The sequence below is a fragment of the Bufo gargarizans genome, chromosome 4 (genome assembly GCF_014858855.1).
Source record: "Bufo gargarizans isolate SCDJY-AF-19 chromosome 4, ASM1485885v1, whole genome shotgun sequence".
Taxonomy (NCBI): domain Eukaryota; kingdom Metazoa; phylum Chordata; class Amphibia; order Anura; family Bufonidae; genus Bufo; species Bufo gargarizans.
In genome coordinates this window covers 205,025,358-205,049,508 of record NC_058083.1, presented here as the reverse complement: position 1 = coordinate 205,049,508, position 24,151 = coordinate 205,025,358, and the positions used below count along the sequence as shown (strand labels likewise).

At 42.7% G+C, this 24,151-nt stretch overlaps 1 protein-coding gene across 1 annotated transcript in view; it reads left to right on the top strand.

Moving 5' to 3' along the window:
• TMEM207 (transmembrane protein 207) overlaps window positions 1-24,151 on the top strand; it is an 86,639-nt gene that overhangs the window by 18,027 nt on the left and 44,461 nt on the right. The window contains exons 2-3 of the mRNA XM_044292154.1: window positions 16,346-16,380; window positions 16,465-16,509. Coding sequence (XP_044148089.1) covers window positions 16,346-16,380; window positions 16,465-16,509 — 80 coding nt within the window. The remainder of the gene's footprint in view (window positions 1-16,345; window positions 16,381-16,464; window positions 16,510-24,151) is intronic.

Below are 24,151 nucleotides of genomic sequence, written 5' to 3'. Positions count from 1 at the left end.
AATTCTACCACCAGCTCAGGGGGACGGCGATGGGCAGTCCTTGTGCCCCGACCTATGCAAACCTCTTCCTGGGCTGGTGGGAGGATACCCATGTCTTCCCAGACCGTGATGTCTGGTGGTCCAAGAACATCCAGCTATGGACTCGCTACATAGACGACGTCTTCGTCGTCTGGAAGGGCGATGCCTGCCAATTTAAGCGCTTTGTGTCCGATCTTAATGTGAACGAAATCGGACTCCATTTTACCTCTGAATACCATCCGTCGAGCATTACTTTTCTGGACGTTAAGGTAACAATAGTGGGGGACCGACTTTCTACGAACATACATAGGAAAACAACTGCAACCAACTCTCTTCTTCACTGGAGCAGTTACCACCCTACCCCCCTGAAACGGGGTATCCCTAGGGGACAATATCTCCGAGTTCGGAGGAACTGCTCCAGTGATGAAGCATTCTTCAATGAGGCAAGGGCTCTCCAGGATAGATTTATAGCAAGGGGGTATCCACAATCGGTGCTTAGGGAAGCCTTTAAGCACGCATCAACTTATAAACGTAATGATCTACTAAGTCCTAAAAAGAGGATCATGGATAGCCCTCAACCGTTGAGGATTGTTTCAAACTTTGACACCGCCAATCCGGATGTCAAAGAAATACTCAATAAATATTGGCCTATCCTGAAGATGGACCCCGACCTTTATCAGATCATTACGGAACGTCCATCTGTGTCCTATCGACGGGGCAGGAGTCTCAAAGACAGGTTGGTAGCGAGACACTTTACACCACCTATCAGGGCAGGTACTTGGCTGGACCATAGACCAGTAGGCATTTATAAGTGTGGTAGTTGTAAAGCCTGCCCTTTTTTGAATACGGCCAAAACTATTGTAGGATCCACCTCTGGCCAGACGTTTCAGGCACGTGACTTCATCAATTGTAGATCTAGGGGGGTGGTGTATTTGTGCCAATGCACATGCCCTCTAGACTATGTCGGGAAAACTACTAGAGAGTTTAGAAGGCGTATTCTGGAGCACATCAATGATGTCAAAAATATGTCAAAAATAAGGAAATTACTCCGATAGCCATACATGTTAATGACCATCACGGTGGGGATTCAGGATGTCTTCGATTCACGGCACTTGAATTGATACATCCATCGCCACGCGGAGGGGATTGGGACAGGAGGATCTTACAAAAAGAAAGCGAATGGATCCATAGACTCCGGTCTCAGTCCCCCCTTGGCCTAAATGAAAGATTGACCTTTTCCTGCTTCCTATAACCTGTTTTACCTATTGGCCTTTGGCCTATGCTAGCTATATCCGTACTCTCCTTTCCCTCCCCTCCCCCCTCCCCATGCCCCCTCCCTACTTTTTTTTTTTTTTTTTTCCCTGCAGCATATGGGCTCGGATGGACCTTTGTATCCTTGTGGACTGAGCCGGGTGCGTGAAGTACCCAAATTTTTGTTATCATAAACGGTGAATAATAAATGTTTCACCGTCGTGCTTATCGTCTTTCTATATATCCCATATCTATTACTGCAACAACCCCTTGTCCTCATTATGGCCCTCCATTTAGCTATTTGCCATTTAGATATCTTCTCTATCTATATATACCCCTCTGAGCATTAATCCAGAATAACAAAGCTACTTCTTTTATTTACTTAGCCTCCTTTAACATTATTTATCGTTATACATTCATCAAAATGGGCTTATAAAAGTGGCTTTTAACTATCGATAATACATTATGGCCAAGCATTCTTTCCACCCAATGTTTCTATATGTCATTGGGAGGATTTTATGCCCCTGTAATCGATCTGGCCCCTTGCGCTCAATTCTGGAATATAGGGCTCAGTCTGGTCATGTAGACGCTGAGATCGCTATGCGTTCCACGCTGGAACGCATGATCTTATGACGTCATATCCGGACGACTGAACCGGATATCCTGCGGCGTGCGTTCCACAGTGGAACGCACGCCGGCACTTGTTCAGGCATGCGAACCACATACCGGAGTGGATTCACCTCTGAACAGGTGTTTTTGCATGTCTAATTAGGGAATCTGTATAAATGGAGGGCTATTTGGATTTGACCAAGCAGTGGACCCTGGGAGGCTTTTTAGGGGGCTTTACACAGACTAGATCTGTGACATTATTGATTATTATTCAATTGGTGTCTTCATTTAATTGTAGTGTAGTTTACTGTACCGTGTACCTGCTGATCACTGGCATCAACAGGGCTGTATACACTGTGCATTGCGTGTTATTGATCCTCCTTGTCCACGCCTACACCAGCCCACCACATTTAATCCTTACTCTCAATCACCTTACTTGTTAGGGCACATCAGGAGTGTCTAGTTAGGTTCGAGGACAGGGGGCCTCCACCATCAGGAGTCGCCCCTGGGCTCAGGGCCTAGTATTAGGGATTATAACTTAGGGTTCTCTTTAACATCCCCGTAAGCTTATGTATCTGGATGGTCTGGTGTAGGCCTGGACATTTATTGGACAATGTGTTTGTTATAAGTAATATTAAACTTTATTATTTACATTTCTGTGATGGGGATTGACAGAATTATTGAATGAATGCTAATGACCGCTTCTATTATGGAAACTGTCATTAGAGTGCAGGAGGCGCGGGGAGCAGTGAATACAGTGCTGGTAACACTAGCTGTACCCATCGTTCCCTGGTCTTCTTCTGGCAACCGTGCTGAATATGTACTGACACAGTACAGCATCAAGAAATGGTGCACATAGGCGCACACCATAAATTGACACTGTGTGATGTCAGGTCACAGTGCAGCACGGGCCGGAAGAAGAGAAGGGAGAGGTGAGTAATGGATCTGCAGCAGGGGCGTTGCTAGGTCAAAACATTCAGGGCCTGGGCCCCTGATGTTTTGTCCCAGGCCCCGAATGTCCTGCCTGCCTGTTAGATATAACTGTATTGCCGTCCTCAGGACAGCAATACAATTGAATCTAATGCACTTCAAGAGCTGAAGGACCTGTGATGACCTCACAGGTCATGTGATGTATTCTAAATGCAGGCCCTTGGATGATGTCACCATCATGTGACCAGTGCAGGAGAGGACGGCTCAGCAGTGAAGAGAAGCCCTGGGAAGAGGCTGAAGATTACTCAGTGTGAGAGGCAGAGCAATGTTGGGAGTTGTAGTTATTTAACTGGGACTGTATGTTAGGGCTGAAGGGAGGGAAGTTATTTACATGGTACTGTGAGGTGGAGTGATGTTAATAACATGGGACTGAAATTTGGAAGTGGCTGGGGTAGGGTGATGTTACTTACATGGGACTGTATGTTGAGGGGTAATGTTATTTATATGGGACTGCATGTTGAAGGCAGCTGCTGGAGGGAGTTATATTATTTACATGGGATTGAATGTTAAGGGGTAATGGTATTTACATTGGACTGAATGTTGGAGGTGGGTGGGGAGGGGGTGATTTTATTTACATGGGACTGTATGTTGAATGTGTCTGGGGGAGGGAGTGATGTTATTTATATGGGACTGAATATTGAGGAGGTGATGGTACTTACATGGGACTGTATGTTGAAGGAGGCTGGGGAGGGGGTGATGTTATTTACATGCGACTGTATGTTGGAAGGGGCAGGAGAGATGGTGTGATTTTATTTACATGGGACTGTATTTTGGAGGGGGCTTTAGATAGAGAGGGATGTTATTTACATGGGAATGTATATTGGAGGGGGCTGGAGAGATGGTGTCATGGTATTTATATGGCTGAGGGAGAGAAATATGGCTACTTACATGGGACTGTATGGCAGAGGTGCTGAGAAATTATAATTTCTGAGGACACTAAACAGAGAAATATAACTACAGGAGGCACTGCAGACGGCATTATAAATATTGGGGGCACTTCAGGGCGAGCATTATAACAGTAGGGGGGCGATATAACTACAGGGGGCACTTCAGGTGGTATTATACATACTTGGGGCACTTCAGGGCGATCATTACAACAGTAGGGGGCAGTATAAATACTCGGGGCACTGTGGGGGCATTTTAAATCCAGGGGACATTAGGTGTTCTTATTACTAATGGGAGCTCTATAGGAGGGATCTGCATTATTTCTACTAAGAGCACTATGGGAGCCTTATTACTACTGAGGGGTCTGTAGAGAGATTTATTACCACTGGGGGAATAATTGGGGGCCTTGTTTCTACTGGGGGCTCTGTGAGGGTATTATTAATACTGGAGGGCTCTTCTACTAATGGAGGTAGTGGAGCATTATCACTGTTGGGTCCAGTAGGGGGCAGTATTACTAATGAGAGCATTCTAGAAGGGAATTACTATTGGTGGGACTATGAGGAGTACTGTTACTGGGAGGCCCTGGATGTGACAGGTATAGCAATGTCTTCAGTGCTAGTGTTTGCAGGGGGGGGGGCGGTTGTTCACCTTAGAGAATTGGGCAATATGCATTGGTGCTTGGGCCCCGGATCTTTTGAGACCCTAGCAACGCCCCTAATCTGCAGAGAGATCTCCAGATCAGGAGAGGTACGTTTTTTTTAAATGTATGATCTGAGGTCTGATTTGAGACTGATGAATTTTTTTTTTCTTATTTTACTCCTCTAAATATAAGGTACATCTTATAGTCCGGTGTGTCTTATAGTCCCCCAAAAAAATGGTAACTTGATTATGTAAACTTTTAATATTGCTTTTCTTTAAACAAAATATAACTCTTTTTCACTTTAGTTAAGTCAAAATATGTTTGCAGAGCCTACAGTCATGTGAAACTTCCAACTAACAAAAGGAATATTCCTGTTAATGGGAACAAACTGAAAGTTGCAGAATCAATTCTCATTATTTTCCCCATTGCTAATGGTACAATTGATTGTTTGCTGATCGGCTTCTTGTAGCACATACCTTTTACATTAGCAGCAGCATGTTTATTGTTTGACTGAACCAGATGTCTAAAATTCCATCTAGCTTATTTGATTAAACTAATTATTTGCGTCATATGTTGTTTAAACTGATTTGCTTTAAAATGGATAATGACCTTTTGTCTGCTCTTGTGGTGGTAGAAGATTGGACTGGTCCATTGATTTCTCCCAGTATGAGTATTCATTAGTGGCATGTAACTAGAAAAGAACAGTGTGTTGTAAATAAATACATCCTTGTATCCCATTATTTATTTTAAGATATTATAAAACTTCTAAAGATGTAAAAAAAATTCTGATATTTATTACATTCATGAGGCAGAAATGGGCATGTAGTTGTCCTGTGAATTTCCTGTTGGTTCCAAGAAGATTGAAGAACCACTAGCCATGGACTGCTCCAAAACTAATAAAATCTATACAGGGCATGATGGAGCTTGCAACCATGTCACTAAGAGTATGACCACAAGACACAACGATGCTGTGGTCAAGTACCATAACCATTATGTTCGTACAGACTGTAGCTGCCTTTAGTTAAACTACCGTTCATTGGGTCTGTATTGTTAATGACAGCACGGTATTGAAGGTGCAGCACGGCCATTAACGTTGCAGACCCACTGAACAGTGCGGTCTCATTATTTTAATTAGAAATAACAATACAAAGACAGCAGTACTTGACTACAGCATTACCGCATTGCAACGCTACACGACCGCACCATGTGGTCATTTGTTAAGGCTGCATTCACACAGTAAGTGTTTGGTCAGTGATTGTGAGTCAAAACCCGATGCAGGTCAAAAGCACAAAACAGGTGCAAATCTTTCCATTATACCTTGTGTCTGAGTAGGCTCCACTCCTGGTTTTGACTTAGATTTACTTATGGAAATCACTGACCAAACACTGAATGTGTGAAAGCGGCCTTAGGCCTCATGCACACGACCATTGTGTTCCGCACCCAAGCAGCAGTTTTTGCGGCTTGGATGTGGACCAATTCACTTCAATAGGGCCGCAAAAGATGCGGACAGCACTCCATGTGCTGTCCGCATCTGTTGCTCCCTTCCGTGGTCTGCAAAAAAAATATAACCTGTCCTATTCTTGTCCGTTTTTGCGGACAATAATAAGCAGTTGATACAATGGCTGTCTGTGCCGTTCCGCAAATTGTCGTGTGCATGAAGCCTTTAGGCTGATAATATTAGAAGTTACAATTGACAGTCATTTGACAGTCACGTTTAAAATTATTTGAAAAGGAGAATCCTAAATTAGCTGATCTACCAAAAGAAAGTAGCTTTTCATTGGGACATTTAGTGTACTTACTAGTATCTTTAAGTTACTATCATGTTGGCCATATCGTTCACACCTCTTGTATACAAACATAAAAAAATATATTTTATAGGACATTCTATATTTTATTGGCTCCACATGAACTTTAATATGGAAGTTATTTGCTCCATATGCATCTATTAGGTTTAAAAACACTTTTCATGCATATTACAGTAAATGCACTTTGAAAAGAAAATACAGTGCAGGCATGGCAGCTTTATGAATGTTATATAGATCCATATGTATACAGAGCCTTGAAAAAGTATTCCTACCTCTTGAACTTATCCAAAAAAATGTCACGTTACATCTGCAAACATTCTGTACTTTATTGGGAATTTATGTAATAGTCCAAGTATGTGTGAAGTAAAAAGAAAATGATACATGGTTTTTGACATTTTTAATAAATAAAAGTTTGAAAAGTGTGGAGTTCATTGTTATTCACCCCCCTGTAGTCTTATACCCCTAAACAAAATCCAGTGTGACCAATCCACATTGAGTAATTGCACTAAAAAATGTATTCCTTTAGGTATCAAGTATAAACGGCTAAAATTAAACCCCCCATGGCTTACAGCTACTGTGAAAAGGGCAATAAAAGACTAAAAAAGGGCATTTAAAAAATACAAATCTGAGGGGTCAACTGTAGCGATTGAAGATTACAAAGAGCTTAATAAAAGCTGTAAAAAGGAGATAAAATTAGCAAAAATACAAAACGAACAGCAGGCAAAAGAGAGCAAAAAAATCCCCAAAATTCTTTAAACATATAAATGCTAAAAAACCAAGGCCCGAGCAGGTAGGGTCCCTAAATAATCGTAAAGGGGAGTAGTCACTGAAGATAAGGAAAAGGCAGAGTTACTAAATGATTTTTCTAGCTCTGTATATACAAAAGAAGAGAAAGGAGCTGATATGTGTGGTGCTGGGGCTGTTAGTACATCCAGTAATATACTTAATTGGCTAACTATAGATGGTCCAAGATAAGTTAAATAAGGTAAATGTGAACAAGGCTCCGGGTCCAGATGGATTACACCCAAGAGTGCTTAAAGAGCTCAGTTCAGTCATTGCTGTCCCCCTGCTTATAATTTTTAAAGATTCTCTAGGAACTGGCACAGTGCCAAGTGATTGGCGCAAAGCAAATGTGGTACCCATATTCAAAAAAGGATCTAGGTCCAGTTATAAACCAGTTAGTTTAACTTCTGTTGTGGGGAAAATGTTTGAAGGACTCTTAAGGGACTATATACGGGAGCATGTGACTGTAAATAATACTATAAGTGATAACCAACATGGGTTTACCAAGGACAGAAGTTGTCAGTCTAACCTGTTTTGTTTTTATGAGGAGGTGAGTAGTAACCTGGACAGAGGGGCAGCTGTGGATGTAGTGTTTCTGGATTTTGCAAAGGCTTTTAATGCTGTCCATCAGATGTTTAATAGGTAAAGTAAGGTCTATAGGCTTGGAAAGTATAGTTTGTAATTGGATTGAAAACTGGCTGAAGGACCGTATCCAGAGAGTTGTTGTCAACGATTCCTATTCAGAATGGACCCAGGTTATAAGTGGTGTACCCTAATTTATTTATTAATGATATCGAGGATGGGATTATTAGCACCATTTCTATTTTTGCAGATGACACTAAGCTATGTAGTACTGTACAGTCTGTGGAAGATGTCCATAAACTACAAGCTGGCGAAGATATATTGATGACTGTCTGCTAGTGTGGGAGGGGAGTAAAGAGGGTCTGGAAGAGCTTATCTGTAACCTCAATAGAAATTATTGAAATTTAAAATTTACTAGCAGCATAAGTGATAAGGCAATACATTTTCTGAATTTAACGATATTCATAGAGGATGGAAGATTGAAGACTAAAACATTTTTCAAAGAAACAGATGTAAATGGGTATATAGATATAAAAAGTTGCCATCACAAGCCCTGGTTTAGAAATATCCCAAAAGGTCAGATAAAAATAATTCATCGAAATTGCACAGATGTAATTACCTTCAGAGAACAGAGTAAGGTGTTACAAGATAGGTTTGTTGAAAAAGGCTATAAGCGGGAAGATCTTCGCATGTGTAGCCAAGAAATAGAGATAGGAGGCTATAAAGAAAAAAAAGGGGATTAAAAAGAAGGATTTTAGATACTCTTGAATTACTCAATATACTGTACAGGCTGGATTGGTGAAGAACGCGATATAAAAAAAAGGGGAGTACTTAAAAATGACCCTGTGTTAGGCAAGGAAATACCGGATCGTCCAGATGTTATCTTCAGAAAGCCCCCAATTTTTGCAATCACTTGGTACATTGCGCTATCCCATTGGAAGGTAAGGAGAAAGGTCAGGAGAAGTTCACATGGTGCGGTTTTTGTCCCTCATGTAAAAATAGAATAAAAAAAGAGAGGTATGTGCAAATAGTGCATTCGAATGCAAGGAACAAGGATTTTAAGGGGAAGGGAGAGATTACCTGTGAAACTTCAGGGGTGGTCTACATGCTGGAGTGCAAGTGTGGCCTCCAGTATGTGGGCTGAACAACCAGGAAGCTCAAAGTCCGAGTGCAGAAGCACATCAGAAATATAAAGAAGGGTCTAGAATCGCATGGGATGTCCCTGCATTTCAAAAACAAACATCAGAAGAACTCAAAAGGGTTAAAGTTTACGGGGGTGGATGTAGTGAAAAGTAATTGGAGAGGAGGGAATTTGGTTGCAAAGATAGATCAATACGAAGTTAAATGGATTTATGAATTAGATACACTTCAACCAAAGGGGCTCAATGTGGAGTTCGATCTCACGACCTGCCTTGTAGATTGAGTAGAGACATCATGGGAGCACAGTTCCCCTACACCAGGGAGGACTTTGCAAACACATACCTTGCAGTTAGGTATGAACTACGTCACTTAAGCCTAAGAAGAGAATTTGACCTCTGAAGAATGGATGTAGGATCGAGAGGGAGAGGGTGTGTGTGCTGGCTGGTACAGGTGTAAAAACCTAGGATATGGAGATGAATGAAATAGAACCTGTGACCTGGATGGGTGCGGATAAAAGAATATTTGTGGATGAATGAAAGGAACATCTAAAGAAAGTGCAGTTTGTAGACAAGATATTAATGTGGATATGTGGTTTTAAGAACAGGAAGAATTATGAAAAGTATTACTGGTTTTTAGTGTTTCAGATTACAATGGGGGAAGGGAGGGGGTATTTAAAGACGGGATGTGGGATTTTAAGTTACGCCCCTGATGAAGCTTTGGAGCGAAACCCGTGGCGGGCAGGAGCAATAGCCTGCTATTTTTTATAATTGCTTGCGTCCACCTACATTTGTGAGTATTATTAAAAAAGGTTTTATCTACTGAATAGCGGCTCTTCACTATTGGAGCTTCTATGTTCTATAGAACTACTAAGGAATAAGAACATCGGAGGATTTGTGGTGTTTACTGTGTCTGAGGTGCCTGATTTCCACCTGCCCCTGTGAGTATAATAGGGAAAGGTGCAGGTGAGAAGCATATACTGTGCTACACTATTGGTGCGCTTTTCCTACAGCTGCAGTGGAAAGAGAAATATTTGGAGTATATGGAATCCCACTAGTGCTTGCATAACTGGAGGATCTTTGAGAGAGGAGGAAGTAGTGAATAATTGCGTGGACCCGAAAAAACACATGCTGATATTGTAAATTGAGCCCACTTCACTCCTGGGACCCACAGCGGTAAAACCATTGTGAAACCACGGTTTGGAACTTTTGTGACTTTTTATAGAGATGGACCCCAGGATGCGGATCAGATCCTATCAATATCCCAGTCCGTAATGCAGCGAATCATTGAAACAGCCCTCAAACCACTTAAGAGTGACCTCTCGGATATTAAAGATGACATCTGCAATATTGGCCTCAGAGTAAAGCAACTAGAAGCAAATCAGTCCTTTATTGTCACGTTTGGGGAGGTCACAACTGCCGCTTTCCACTCTTGTCACTCCCACCTCAACGCCCTCCTATCTTACCTGGAAGATCAAGAAAACAGGAAGAGAAGGAACAACCTCCGGATCCGGGGCGTCCCTGAAACTATCCCTCTCTAATGGGCACTGTCTATGGCATTTTGAGGTCCTTGCTTCCAGAAGAAGAGGCCCCTCACCTGGTTCTAGAACGAGCCCACAGAGAACTCTGCCAGAAGCCAAGGGATGGAGACCACCCCCCCCCCTAGGGAAATTATTTGCAAGATCTTAAATTCCCTGACCGTAAAATTATATTAAGGTCAGCTAGAGACTCAGAAAATATCACCTGCAGCAGAGTTCCCATTTCTCTCTATCAAGACCTACTATATCCTCCCTGAGCTTTAACAAACGCAAATGTCTTAAGCCAGTCACGGAGCTCCTAAGGAGGAAGAAAATTCCTTATCGTTGGCTGTTTGCATTTGACCTCTCCTTTACCCTCAACGGCTCAATGAAAGTTATCCGTCATCCGGAGGACCTCCCCCCTATATGCTCGGACCTTCATCTGGAGGCCTCATCTATCCCTTCCTGGCTCCAATTCTCTGATGTTCTGGACCTCCCCCGGAGATCCCGCAGTGGTAAACTGTGAAGGGGCCAGCTTCAAGAAAGAGATCCACAATCTTCACTGAGGACTGAATGCCTTTTTCTTATTATTTTTAGTCCAATTCACAGTCACTGTAAGCCCGGGTAACACCATCTTGCTCTAAACGTTCCTCTCCCTCACCAGGAGAGTAACTCTTTGTTATCGTGAATGTGTACTAATTAGTGCTCGGGGTCTGCGGGGAAGGTTGTCTGGTTTCCTAGGCCTGCCCTCCTCTGACGTGGGCTGCGTGCTGTCCGCCTCCCCTCTCTGTGGGCGCCGGGTCACCCTTGTTTTAGGCCCAGTGGATTCTCTCCCCTGCCGCACAGGGTGCTACACCCCCCCCCCCATCCAGTTCCTAGAGCGCCGTCCCTATAGGATTTCACTGATTCTGTTCTAGTTACTATTTGGTTCACATTGCTTATCAATTTTACTTCTACATGACTACTTTTCACGTTGTCACGTGGAATGTCCACGGATTGAATTCTCTAACAAAGAGGTCCAGGGTCTTTCAGCACTTGAGGTCCTTGAGCGCGGATATTGTGGTCCTCCAAGAGACTCACTTCAAAGCAGGTAAAATCCCTACACTCACACACACTAACTACTCACAATGGTTCCACTTTTGTCACCCCACCTCTAAAATTAGAGGTGTCTCTATCGCCATTAAAAAATCGGTCGCCTTTACACTCTCCTCCAGCATATCTGACCCATAAGGCAGATTTCTGTTCCTGAAGGGCACAATTGCCAACACGACTGTCTCCATCGCAGGCTTATACGCTCCAAACAGCAGTCAAGCTGAATGGTTAAAAGAGGCAATTAGACAGTTTGGCTCATTCAAAAAGGGCTCTGCATAGTGGGCGGAGATCTCAATGTAGCTATAGAACCTCACCTAGGTTCTCCCTCACTGAAGTCTCACCTGTCCGCCCGGAAACTCAGAACAGTGAAACAGGGCCTACAGTCATTGGGAGTTAGAGATACATGGCGCTCCTTATATCCATCACATCGTAACTACATCTACTTCTCTACCTCACATAACTCATACCAAAGACTGGACTACATATTTGTATCCACCCGTCACTTACACCAAGTTTCTAGAGTGTGAATTGGGCAGATCACCGTCTTGGACCATGCACCAGTTCTGGTTGAGATAAAGATCCAGACACTCCCTGAACTCCTCCTCCTCAATAATGAGCTCTCTATACAGAGGATCTCAAAGGTCCTCAACTCATATTTTGCCAAAATTGTGTCTGAATCTGTTTCCCCAACAACACTCTGGGAGGCCCATAAGGCTGTGGTCCGAGGAGAACTTATTTCCATCGGCACGTACGCTAAAACTTGCCGGACCAAGGAGGTCGATTCTCTATGTCTGAATTTACTAGGCTAGAGAGATCTCACAAATAATCCTTGGCCACTTCGAACCTAGCTGAGCTCACTAAACCCAGCTAAAACTGCAAAAGCTTACCTGTACTCCCAGCATAGGGTATATCATCATGGTAACAAAGGCTCTAAGTTCATGGCCTTCTTAGCTAAGCGCAGACAGGAACAAACCCATATCAAACAAATAACCCCTGTGTCAGGCCCCCCCTCCGTCTGTCACGGACACACAAGGAATTGCACACCAATTTCAGCAGTTTTATGCGTCACTATACAATATACGAGAAAACAAACCCCCAAACCTAATGGCTCAACGCAAGTTGGATATAGCTACCTTTTTTGATCACTTATCCCTCCCATTGTTATCTGAAGTCCAACGCGCCAAACTAGATAAAAGATTTACCCTGGCAGAACTAAAACGGGTCCTTTCGTTATCCCCCAGGGCAGGAGTCCAGGCCTCCCCCTGATGGCCTCCCCATACAATATTACAAATCTTTTTTAGAGATATTACTTCCCCAGATACTGAACACCTTCAACTCATTATTGGAAGGGATGGGGTTCTCAGCACAAAACAGAAGCACACATAACCATTTTGCCAAAAAATGGTAAAGACCCCTCTCTCTGTGGCAGCTACCGCCCTATATCAATTCTCAATGTGCACGTAAAACTGTATTCAAAATTACTTACAAACAGATTAAATGCTTTGCTACCAGGACTAGTAAATGCCGAACAAGTAGGCTTTGTAAAAAGGAGGGAAGGTAAGGACAACACGCTTTGGGTCCTACAGATGATCTAGTTTGCTCAGTCCACTAAAAATCCTTTAGCTCTCCTATCCACAGATGCCAAAAAAGTGTTCGGCCGAGTAGATTGGAGCTTCAAGTCCCAAGCCTTGGCAAAGTTTGGGCTCCTCCACACTTTATCTTCTGTATAATGGTGCTTTACTCTAAACCTATAGCTTTGGTACGAGTCAACGGCACCCTCTCTCACCCCTTCAGATCTCCAATGGTACCAGGCAGGGTTGCCCCCTGTCTCCTTTGCTTTTCGTCCTTATGATAGAAACTCTCATCCAGCATATCAGCCAACACCCGGACATCCGAGGTTTAAAAGTAAGAAACCAAACTCACCTCACAGCAACTTATGCAGATGATCTCCTGATTCTAACAACAAACCTTGATGTGTATTTCCCTGTGTTGCAGGATATCTTTTCCACTTTCCAAGACCTCTCCAATTTTAAGATAAACCCCACCAAATCATCTGCATTAAACATTTCTTGCCCTGGGGGTATGGTCGCTAGAGCCTCTACTGGATCTCCCTTCCCATGGTCTCACACCTCTATTAAATATTTAGGTCTTTCCATCTTGGATAATCTAGAGAACTGGTACACACTTATCTATGCCCCTTTACAGACACAGGTTTCATGGACCATATATAGCTGGAAAATCCCTTATATCTCGTGTTTTGGTTGAGCTAATCTCAGGAGATGGGTATTCCTAAATCCCTTTACCTATTTCAAACATTACCTATTCACCTTCCCTGGTCCTTCTTTATGTCTACCCGAAGACGGTTTCTGCAGTTTCTCTGGTGGAAAACTAGCCATAGAATAGCCTATAAAACCTTGACAAGATTTAAAGGGGCAGGGGGCATAGGGCTCAATGACATAGAAGTCCTTTATCAGACAGTCCACTTGGCTAGGATGGCTGACTGGCACCAAGGGACTTTTCCTAAACTGTACGTCCCCATAGAAGAAGCTCTCGGGTTTTCCACTCACCCAGGGCATTGCCCCTTTACTGAATGAAATCACCAGGGCTACTCTCCAAGTATGGCACTCTCTTCACAAAGTAGCTCTAATATGGCCATCCCCTTCCCCCATTACTGGAGTAGGGGACCTTCTCGATCTAAACACCTCCTACACCTCTATCTATCTCCCTCTTAAAAAGAACTTAAATGTTAAGAAAATTGGGGATATACTAGTTGATGGCACTCTTCCGGAGTTTTGGGCGTTGTGCTATCAGTTTCCTTCCATCTCTATGACGCAGTTAACATACAACCATATCACTCTGGGCTTTCGGACATTCCTGAATCTGGGCCCTCTGCCCTGAGACACTACTTGGCTGGAGCTCATATTTTCATCTCTCTCTCCAATACCCAAGTTTATATCCAAGATATACAAGGAGCTGGTTGTGCTTCCCCGGAACTCCCAGTTGCAATACATCAAGGCCTGGGAACAGGAGCTGGGCCAAACTCTCAACCCAAGCGAAATCAACTAAATTTACAAACATAGCTGTGGCCCCTCCAGATGTATTATATTACAGGAAATTAACTATAAATTGACATTCCGCTGGTATAAGACCCCTGTGGTTCTTCATAGGATCAACGCCTTGATCTCCAGCCTCTGCTGGCGCTGTATCTCGCACACTGGCACCTATGCTCACATTTGGTGGGATTGCAATCTTATTAAACCATTCTGGAAGAGAGTAGGGGAGCTCATAGTAAAAATCTGCCCAGGAGCCCCACACCTGTCCCCAAGAATCATTTTTCTCAGCCTTCCCCCGACATTCCCTCCCCGTTTTAACAGACAACTTTGGTCCACATTGGTAGTTGTGGCAAAAGCATTGATCCCCCTTCTTTGGAGAGACACCACCGCCCCATCGGTATCTCAGTGGATTTCCAAAGTGTCCCAGATCTACCGCAAGGAGTAGCTCTGTTACATAACTTCACGCAATTATCCTAAGTTCCACAGACTCTGGAGACTATGGAAAGATTTAATGTTCACGCTAACCCCTGACCACTTGTCTGAATCCTAAATACAGGTCGCTAGTGGCGCTGGGCACTCACAACACTGACTGACTACTCGGGGGGCTCAGCGGTGAGCCTTTCCGACAGAGATGCTGAACCTCTTTTACGGCTTTCGTTATACTTATCTCTGCTACCAATGTTCTACCTATGTGTTCTCCTACTCCACGGTGGGACAGATTTGAATTGTGCATAGTAATTGTCTTCTCACTCGGTAGTTGGTGAGCAAATATAGTGTTGGCCAAAACAGGCCGCTGTTCCATATGTTTTTATGTTTCACTCAATATATGAACCACGCAAATGTTTATATGTAACATGTATACAAAAATTTCAAAAGACTTATTTTCTTAAGTACTGCTGTATTTTCTTGTGCTTTGTCCTTTTATAAACCTAATAAAAAGAAATTTGCATTAAACATTGCAAAACACTTTGTATGACAAAAAACTGCACATCACCCTGAAATCACCATCCCCACTGTGAAACATGGTGGTGGCAGCATCATGCTGTGGTGTGCTTTTCTTTGGCAGGGACAGGGAAGCTAGTCAGATTCGATGTGAAAATGGATGGGGATAAATACAGGGCAATCCTGGAGGAAAACCTGGTGGAGGCTACAAAAGACTTGAGACTGGGGAAGAGGTTAACCTTCTAGCAGGACAACAACCCTTAACATACAGCTAGAGTTACAATGGAATTGTTTAGTTCAAAGGATATTCATGTGTTAAAATGGCCCAAAATCCAGATGTAAATCCCATTGAGAATCTGTGGTAAGACTTGATAATTGCTGTGGCCCTCCATCCAATCTAACAGAGCTTGAGCTATTTTTCAAAGCATGGAGAAAAATTTCAACCTCTACATGTGCAAACCTGGTTGAGGCATACTTCAAAATACTTGCAGATGTAATTTCTTCAAAAGGTGGTCCTACAAAGTATTGACTCAGGAGGGCTGAATACAAATGCATGTCACACTTTCCAGTTTTTTTTTTTTTTTTTACTTTTTAAACCATGTGTCATTTCCTTGACACTTCACAATTGCTTGCTACTGTGTTGGTCTGTCACATAATACTGCTGGGACTGCTGGGTCACGCCTCCTGCTGGCATGGTGTTGCGGCGGCGGCGGTGGTTGTCATGTGGTGCTGCACCAATTTAGAGTAAGTACCCACTCAAAGAGCCAACTTTGGCGTGGTGAGTGGGCCTATGCATTTTGATCAAAACATATATTAATGCCTCATGTACGCTATGTAGATTAGGGCTTGATATCCTATTACATACACTGAGAAGTGATATGAATTGTGCTGAGAAGCAATAATAGATCAATGCATAGCATGGGAATGTGAGATCCATGCTTTTTTCTCTTTTTTTGTTGTTGAATAATACAGAAGTACATTAGATGCCGTGTATGCCTATGTCTTTCTTGGTACTAGCCTAAATCATTTTATGTATCTGCAGCCTTCCTGCTCCAGTTTGTGCGACCTGTCTGAAATGTAAGTTTCCTTCAGTTCCATTGATATTCAAATTTCCCATGTGTCCATGATATACATTTTATGCTGAGTTTTTATATTTTCTAGATGTGTTGCTTACATTGAACACCCCTTCAGTGTTTGGTATATATGGTATGTATAATTGCAGTCCTCTTTATTCTAAACAGAGTACATGTCTACCCTCAACTGTCTTTGTTCACCTATCCTTGAATTGGAGAAAGACCATGGCCTCTTTTAACCCCTACATTACCTGGGAAGAGAATTCAGGTGGAGACGGAAGAGATTCAGGTGGAGACAGAGGACCTCATGCATACCTGTATTGGTGGTAGTAGTATGGGCAATGGTAGCGACAGTGACATTTGAGGCAAATAGAGAGGAGGGAATTGGGAGGGTACAAGGAACCCACAATGACATATCACAGTGTGATAAAAGTGCCGTGGAAGGGTGATTGTTGTGACTATTGTGTGTTGAACAAGACCTAGTAGGGGTGCTGAGGAGAAGGACTAGAGGAGAAAGGTGGTAGCCACAGTGGCAAAAAAGAGTGGAGGCAAATATGGCCAAAACCTCCAAAAGAACTGGCAGGGTCAGATCTGCTTATATTTTGATCAGCTCCGGAACTGGAGATGCTGCTGATACTGGGGAATAGGCTCAAAATATGCCAGACCTAAGCTACACTGACATTGTGCGAGTATCTCCCGTATAGCCTTTTTTCTCCAAAAGGCAAGTACAGAAAACTACAGACATGTGCAAGATCTGCAGAATTAAAAAAGGTAATGGGTAGAGTTGACCGGACACCTGGATGTTCGGGTTCGACGGGTTCGGCCGAACTTGAGAAAAAAGTTTGAGTTCGGGACCCAAACTTGACCCCGAACCCAACCCCATTGAAGTCAACGGGGACCCAAACTTTTGAGCACTAAAATGGCTGTAAAAATGTAATGGAAAGGGATAGAGGGCTGCAAATGTCGTCAAAATGTGGTTAAGAGCATGGCAAGTGCTCTGCAAACAAATGTGGATAGGGAAATGTCTTAAAATAACATACAATACGTAAAAATAAAAAACTATAATCTTGATCTGGGAGGACCAGGTCCATATGGAGTAGAAGGTTGAGGAGGCGGTGAATGTGGCGGTGTAGGTGAAAGTGGCGGTGGAGGAGGAGGTAGCCTACACTTCTTTTTGGTTTTAAATTTATTTGCATTTTTTTAACTTAGGGTACACCCCAAAACATTGGGAAATATAACCTGTGATTACCCCCTCCAGTCATGCTAAACACATGTTCAGACAATACACTGGCTGTAGGGCAGGCCAGCACCTCCAAGGGGTAAAGGGCAAGCTCAGGCCATGTGCCCAATTTGGAGATCCAGAAGTTGCAGGGGCTGACCCCTGTCAGTCAGTTTGTGTAGGCGTGTGCACACCTACTGCCCCACCATGTCGCACGTCCCCGTGATGTTCACGATGCAATTTGATGTCTGCTCTATCAACTTTCGATGTTCTTTTATGCGCCTACCATGGTGATCACGGGTGGCGGGGAATCAGGGATCCAGGCCAGAGAGGGAGCGTGAGAAAGAGAGACCACATCCAAGGGAGGATTCATTTTTTCAAATTTAAAATTATAGAGTTGAAATATGGGAGAAATTATTAAAGCGTAAAAGTGTGAAAACTTTTCAAAGTTTGAGCATTGAATGAAAGGATATGGCGCGCATTAATTACTGAATAATATATTACATTTTATTCCCTGTCACCTATGCATAGCAGGTGTTTATTCACGTCTAAAATTGTATAATGTCAACCCAAGAATGTAACAGAAAAATGATTGAAATTTATTAGGCTGTCAACTAGGTAGAGGAGTGGTATATTAAACCCAAAAATTGGTGAATTTCACCCAAAAATTTAACTGACAATTTTTTTTTAAACCTGTCTACTAGGTATAGCAGTGGTACATCACACCCAAAAATGAATTTCACAGGAAAATGACAATTATTGTTTTTTCAACCGGCCTACTAGGTATAGCAGTGGTACTATACACCCAAAAATTTGTGAATTTCACCCGAAAATGTAAATGACAATTTCTTTTTTTTAACCGGCCTACTAGGTATAGCAGTGGTACTATACACCCCAAAATCGGTAAATTTCACCCGAAAATGTTATTGACAAAGTAGTCAAATGATATAAAATAAAATACGTGCAAATAAAAAAAAAAATTGATTTATGAGGTGGAGTTCCATATGGAGTAGGAGTTTGAGGAGGCGGTGGACGTTGTGGTGTAGGTGGAGGCGGCGGTGGAGGAGGACGAGGTAGCCAACACAGGTTTTTGGTTTTAATTTAATTTTTTTAAATTAGAGTACACTCCAAAAGAGTGTGAAATATCCAAAATACAAACATGAGCAATTGCGCCGAAGTTATGCTGCAGCGCTGACAGGCGAGCAGCAGGGTGAGAACGCCGAAAGCACGCACAGACGGACCGCACTTTATGCAGCAGCTCTGACATATCGGGGTAATTTTTAAGGAATCTCTGCACCACCAAATTCAGCACATGCGCCAGGCAAGGCATGTGCGTCAAACCGGCTAGTCACAGAGCTGCTACGAGATTTCGCCCATTATCGCACACCACCAGGCAAGGCTTGAGGCTGACTGGCACAAACAACTCATTGGTCTGTTGTTCAAGGCATGTCCACAGCTCCTGCACGGTTGTGGGGTTTGTCCCCCAAACAGATAAGTTTTAAAACTGCCTGCTGTCGTTTACCCCTGGCTGTGCTGAAGTTGGTGGTGAAGGTGTTACGCTGACTGGATGAGGAGCTGGTAGAGCATGAGGAAGCAGAGTAGGAGGAGGAAGCAACAGGAGGCAAACTGAAGCGCCCTGCAATCCTCGGTGGTGGAAGGACATGCGCCAAACTGCTATCCACCTCAGGCCCAGCCGCCACTGCATTTACCCAGTGTGCTGTTATGGAGATATAACGGCCCTGACCGTGCTTACTGGTCCAGGTATCCGTAGTTAGATGCACCTTGCCACAGATGGCGTTGCGCAGTGCACACCTGATTTTGTCCCCTACTTTCAGGGTTAGAGATCGCGTGTTGGTAGGGGGGTACTTCCTCTTCCTCTCCAGCGTTTGGGAGATGGAGAACTGAACGCTTCCGTGGGACATTGTGGAGATGCTTGGTGACCCAGGTGTTGGTGTTGCGGGCAAATCCTCTGTTTGCGGGGTGGCAGGTGGCACTGTCACTCCAGAGGTGGATGAAGAGGCCGAGACTGCAGCAGAAGAAGAAGCAGGAGGAGCCAGAGACCTTTCTTGGTTTTTGAGGTGTCTACTCCACTGCAGCTCGTGCTTTGCACTTAAATGCCTGGTCATGCAGGTTGTGCTCAGGTTGAGAACATTTATGCCTCACTTCAGGCTCTGATTGCATAGCGTACAAACCATTTGTGTCTTGTCATCAGCACATTGTCTGAAGAACTGCCACACCAGGGAACTCCTTGGAGCTGGCTTTGGTGTGCTCGGTCCCTTGCTGCGGTGGGCAGTAGCAGGCGTACTGTCTAGAGGATGGCCGCTCCGCTTTTGCACCCTGCTCCCTCTTCTGCTGTGTTGGTGGCTCTGTGCAACCACCGCCTCTTCCTCCGAACTACATAGGTCACTCGCATGACCTTGATTCCATGTGGGGTCGAGGACCTCATCGTCCTCCACATCATCTTGCACCCAGTCTTCACCCCGCCTTCCTTGTCGGTCTGCACACTTTCAAAAGCACCAGCAGTTGGCGCCTGTGTTTCGTCATCATCCGAGACGTGCTGCGATGATCCTCCCATGTACTCATCTTGAAAGATAAGTGGTTGGGCATCGGTGCACTCAATCTCTTCCACTTCTGGGGCAGGGCTAGGTGGATGGCCCTGGGAAACCCTGCTAACAGAGTCATCAAAAAGCAGAAGAGACTGCTGTATGACTTGGGGCTCAGACTGCTTGGTTGATTTGCAAGGGGGTGAGGTGAAAGACTGATGGACATCTGCTACAGGTGCCAACTGTGGTCTTTCAGCAGTGGGAGACAATGTGAAGGAACTGGATCAACTCTCAGCAACCCAATCTACTATCGCCTGTATTTGTTCAGGCCTCAACATTCGTAGAGCAGCATTAGGTTCGACCAAATACCGCTGCAGGTTTTGTCGCCTACTCGCACCTGAGGAAGGGGTTTCACTTGTGCGTGTAGCTGGCACAGATCGACCACGTCCTCTCCCTGCAACAGGAGCTCCACCAGCAGCACAACGACCTGGGCCATGTCCCTTATTTGACGCTCTCTTCATATTTTTCGAATTTAGGATCTTGCTCTAAATGGGTGTTTAATTAATAGTAGAATAGAACGACAGTATGTAAAGGGTGTATTTCACATGGCCTGAACTAGACTAGGCCGAAATTAAAGATTTCTTTGCCCAAAATGGCTGTATTTCAAATACCTGAATCAAACCCCTGTATGTAGAGGGTGTATCTCACATGGTCTGAACCAGTGTAGGCCTGAATTCAATATTGGTGCACCAAATGGCGGTATTTCAAATGCCTGAATCAAACCCCTGTATGTAGAGGGTGTATCTCACACGGCCTGAACCAGTTTAGGCCTAAATTAAATATTCGTGCACCAAATGGCGGTATTTCAAATGCCTGAATTAAACCCCTGTATGTAGAGGGTGTATCTTACACGGTCTGAATCAGTGTAGGCCTGAATTAAATATTTCTTTGCCCAAAATGGCTGTATTTCAAATGGCTGAATCAAACCTCTGTATGTAGAGGGTGTATCTCACATGGTCTGAACCAGTGTAGGCCTGAATTAAATTATTCTTTGCCCAAAATGGCTGTATTTTAAATGGCTGTATTTCAAATGCCTGAATAAAACCTCTGTATGTAGAGGGTGTATCTCACAGGGCCTGAACCAGTGTAGGCCTAAATTAAAAATGTCTTTGCCCAAAATGGCTGTATTTCAAATGCCTGAATCAAACCCCTGTATGTAGAAGGTGCATCTCACACAGTCTGAACCAGTGTAGGCCTGAATTAAAGATTTATTTACCCAAAATGGCTGTATTTCAAATGGCTGTATTTCAAATGCCTGAATCAAACCCCTGTATGTAGAGGGTGTATCTCACACGGTCTTAATCAGTGTAGGCCTGAATTTAATATTTCTTTGCCCCAAATGGCTGTATTTCAAATGGCTGTATTTCAAATACCTGAATCAAACCCCTGTATGTAGAGGGTGTATCTCACACGGTCTGCACCAGTGTAGGCCTGAATTAAATATTTATTTGCCCAAAATGGCTGTATTTCAAATGGCTGTATTTCAAATGCCTGAATCAAACCCCTGTATGTAGAGGGTGTATCTCACATGGCCTGAACCAGTGTAGGCATGAGTTCAATATTGGTGCACCAAATGGCGGTATTTCAAATCTCTGAATCTAACCCAAATGTATTAAGGGTGTATCTCACAATGACATCTGCATCAAAGGCTGCCAACTAATTTATTTTTTGCCCAAATGAGTGTTTGTTTAACAACTGAATTTGACAGCAGTATATAAGCCTGCAAAACCCCAGAAAATGATGGGTGTATTTCTAGCTTAAATTGCACACTGACTAATCCAGATGTTGTAGATTACCAAAAAAGTGTTTTTGAAAACTCGGCTAATGCACCGTTTGTCATCCGCGTCCGTGATCCGTGGTTCCAGTCCGTCAAAAAAATATAACCTGTCCTATTTTTTTCACGGAAAACGGTTTGCGGACCTATTCAAGTCAATGGGACAGTGAAAAAACACAGAGGCACACAAGATTGTTATCCACGTCCGCGTCCGTTACTTAGACTATTTTTTTCAGGTCAAAATTTACAAATCTGACATACGTCACTTTATGTGGTAATAGCTTTGGAACACTTTTATTTATCCAAGCCATTCTGAGATTGTTTTCTCGTGACACATTGGACTTCTTGATAGTCATAATATTAAGTCAATATATTTCACCTTTATTTATGAAAAATTCTGAAATTTACAAAAAAATTATGAAAAATTTCAATTTCTCTGCTTCTAAAACCGAAAGTCATACCTAATAAAATATTTATTACTTAACATTCCCCATATGTATACTTTATGTTGGCATCATTTTAGAAATGTCATTTTATTTTTTTAGGACGTTAGAAGGCTTAGAAATTTAGAAGCAATTCTTAAAATTTTTAAGAAAATTTCCAAAACCCACTTTTTAAGGACCAGTTCAGGTCTGAAGTCACTTTTGGGGCTTACACAGTGGAAACCCCCCATAAATGACCCCATTGTATAAACTAAACCCCTCAAGTTGCTCAAAACTGATTTTACAAACTTTGTTAACCCTTTAGGTGTTCCACAAGAATTAAAGGAAAATGGAGATGACATTTCTAAATTTCTAGATTTAACATTTTATTACATTTTTTTCTTTAACACATTGAGGGTTAACAGCCAAACAAAACTCAATATTTATTACCCTGATTCCGCGGTTTACAGAAACACCCCACATGTGGTAGTAAAATGATGTAAGGGCGCACGGTAGGGCGCAGAAGAAAAGGAGCGCCGTATGGTTTTTGGAAGGCAGATTTTGCTGGACTGGTTTTAGATGTTGTGTCCCATTTAAAGCCCCCCTGATGCACCCATACAGTTAAAACTCCCAAAAAGTGACCCTATTTAGGAAACTAGGGGATAAGGTGCCAGTTTTATTGGTACTATTTTGGAGTACGTATGATTTTTAATTGCTCTATATTACGTTTTTTTTTTTTACAAGATTCGTCTGACATGGTAGATCATGTGCTATTTTTATAGAGCAGGTTGTTACGGATGCAGTGATATCAAATATGTTTACTTTCTTTGTTTGCTTGTTTCAGTTTTACATAATAAAGCATTTTTGAAAAAAAAAATTATGTTTTTGTGTCTCCATTTTCTGAACGCCATATGTTTTTTTTTTTTCTGCCGATCGTCTTGTGCAGGGTCTCGTTTTTTCCAGAAAGAGTTGAGGTTTTTATTGGTACCATTTTTGGGTACATAGGATTTTTTGATCATTCATTATTACACTTTATGGGGCAAGGTGACCAAAAATTTTTTGGGACCAGTTTTTATTTATTTTTACAGAGTTCATCTAAGGGGTAAGGTCATGTAACAGTTTTATAGAGCAGGTCGTTACTGACGTGGCAATACCTAATATGTATACTTTTTCTTATTTATTTATTTAACTTTTACACAATAATAGCATTTATAAAACCAAAAAAATGATGTTTTAGTGTCTCCATAGTCTGAGAGCCATATTTTTTCTATTTTTTGGGCGATTGTCTTAAATAGGGTATCATTTTTTGTGGGATGAGGTGACGGTTTGATTGATACTATTTTGGGGTTTTTAAGCGTTTTTGGGGTTCATAAGCTTGCTGCTGCACCTTTTGTGATGTAAGGTGATAAAAATGGCTTTTTTGGCACAGTTTATTTTTTTACGGTGTTCATCTGAGGAGTTAGGTCATGTGATATTTTTATCGAGCAGGTTATTACGGATGCTGCGATACCTAATATGTACACTTTTTTTTATTTATTTCACTTTAACACAGTAATAGCATATTTGAAATAAAAAAATTATGTTTTAGTGTCTCAATGTTCTAAAAACTATAGTTATATTTATTTTTTGAGCGATTTTCTTATGTAGGGTCTCATTTTTTGCGGGATGAGATGATGGTTTTATTGGTACCATTTTGTTTGATATATACCTTTTTGATCGCTTGGTGTTGCACTTTTTTTTTTTTTATGGTGTTTAGC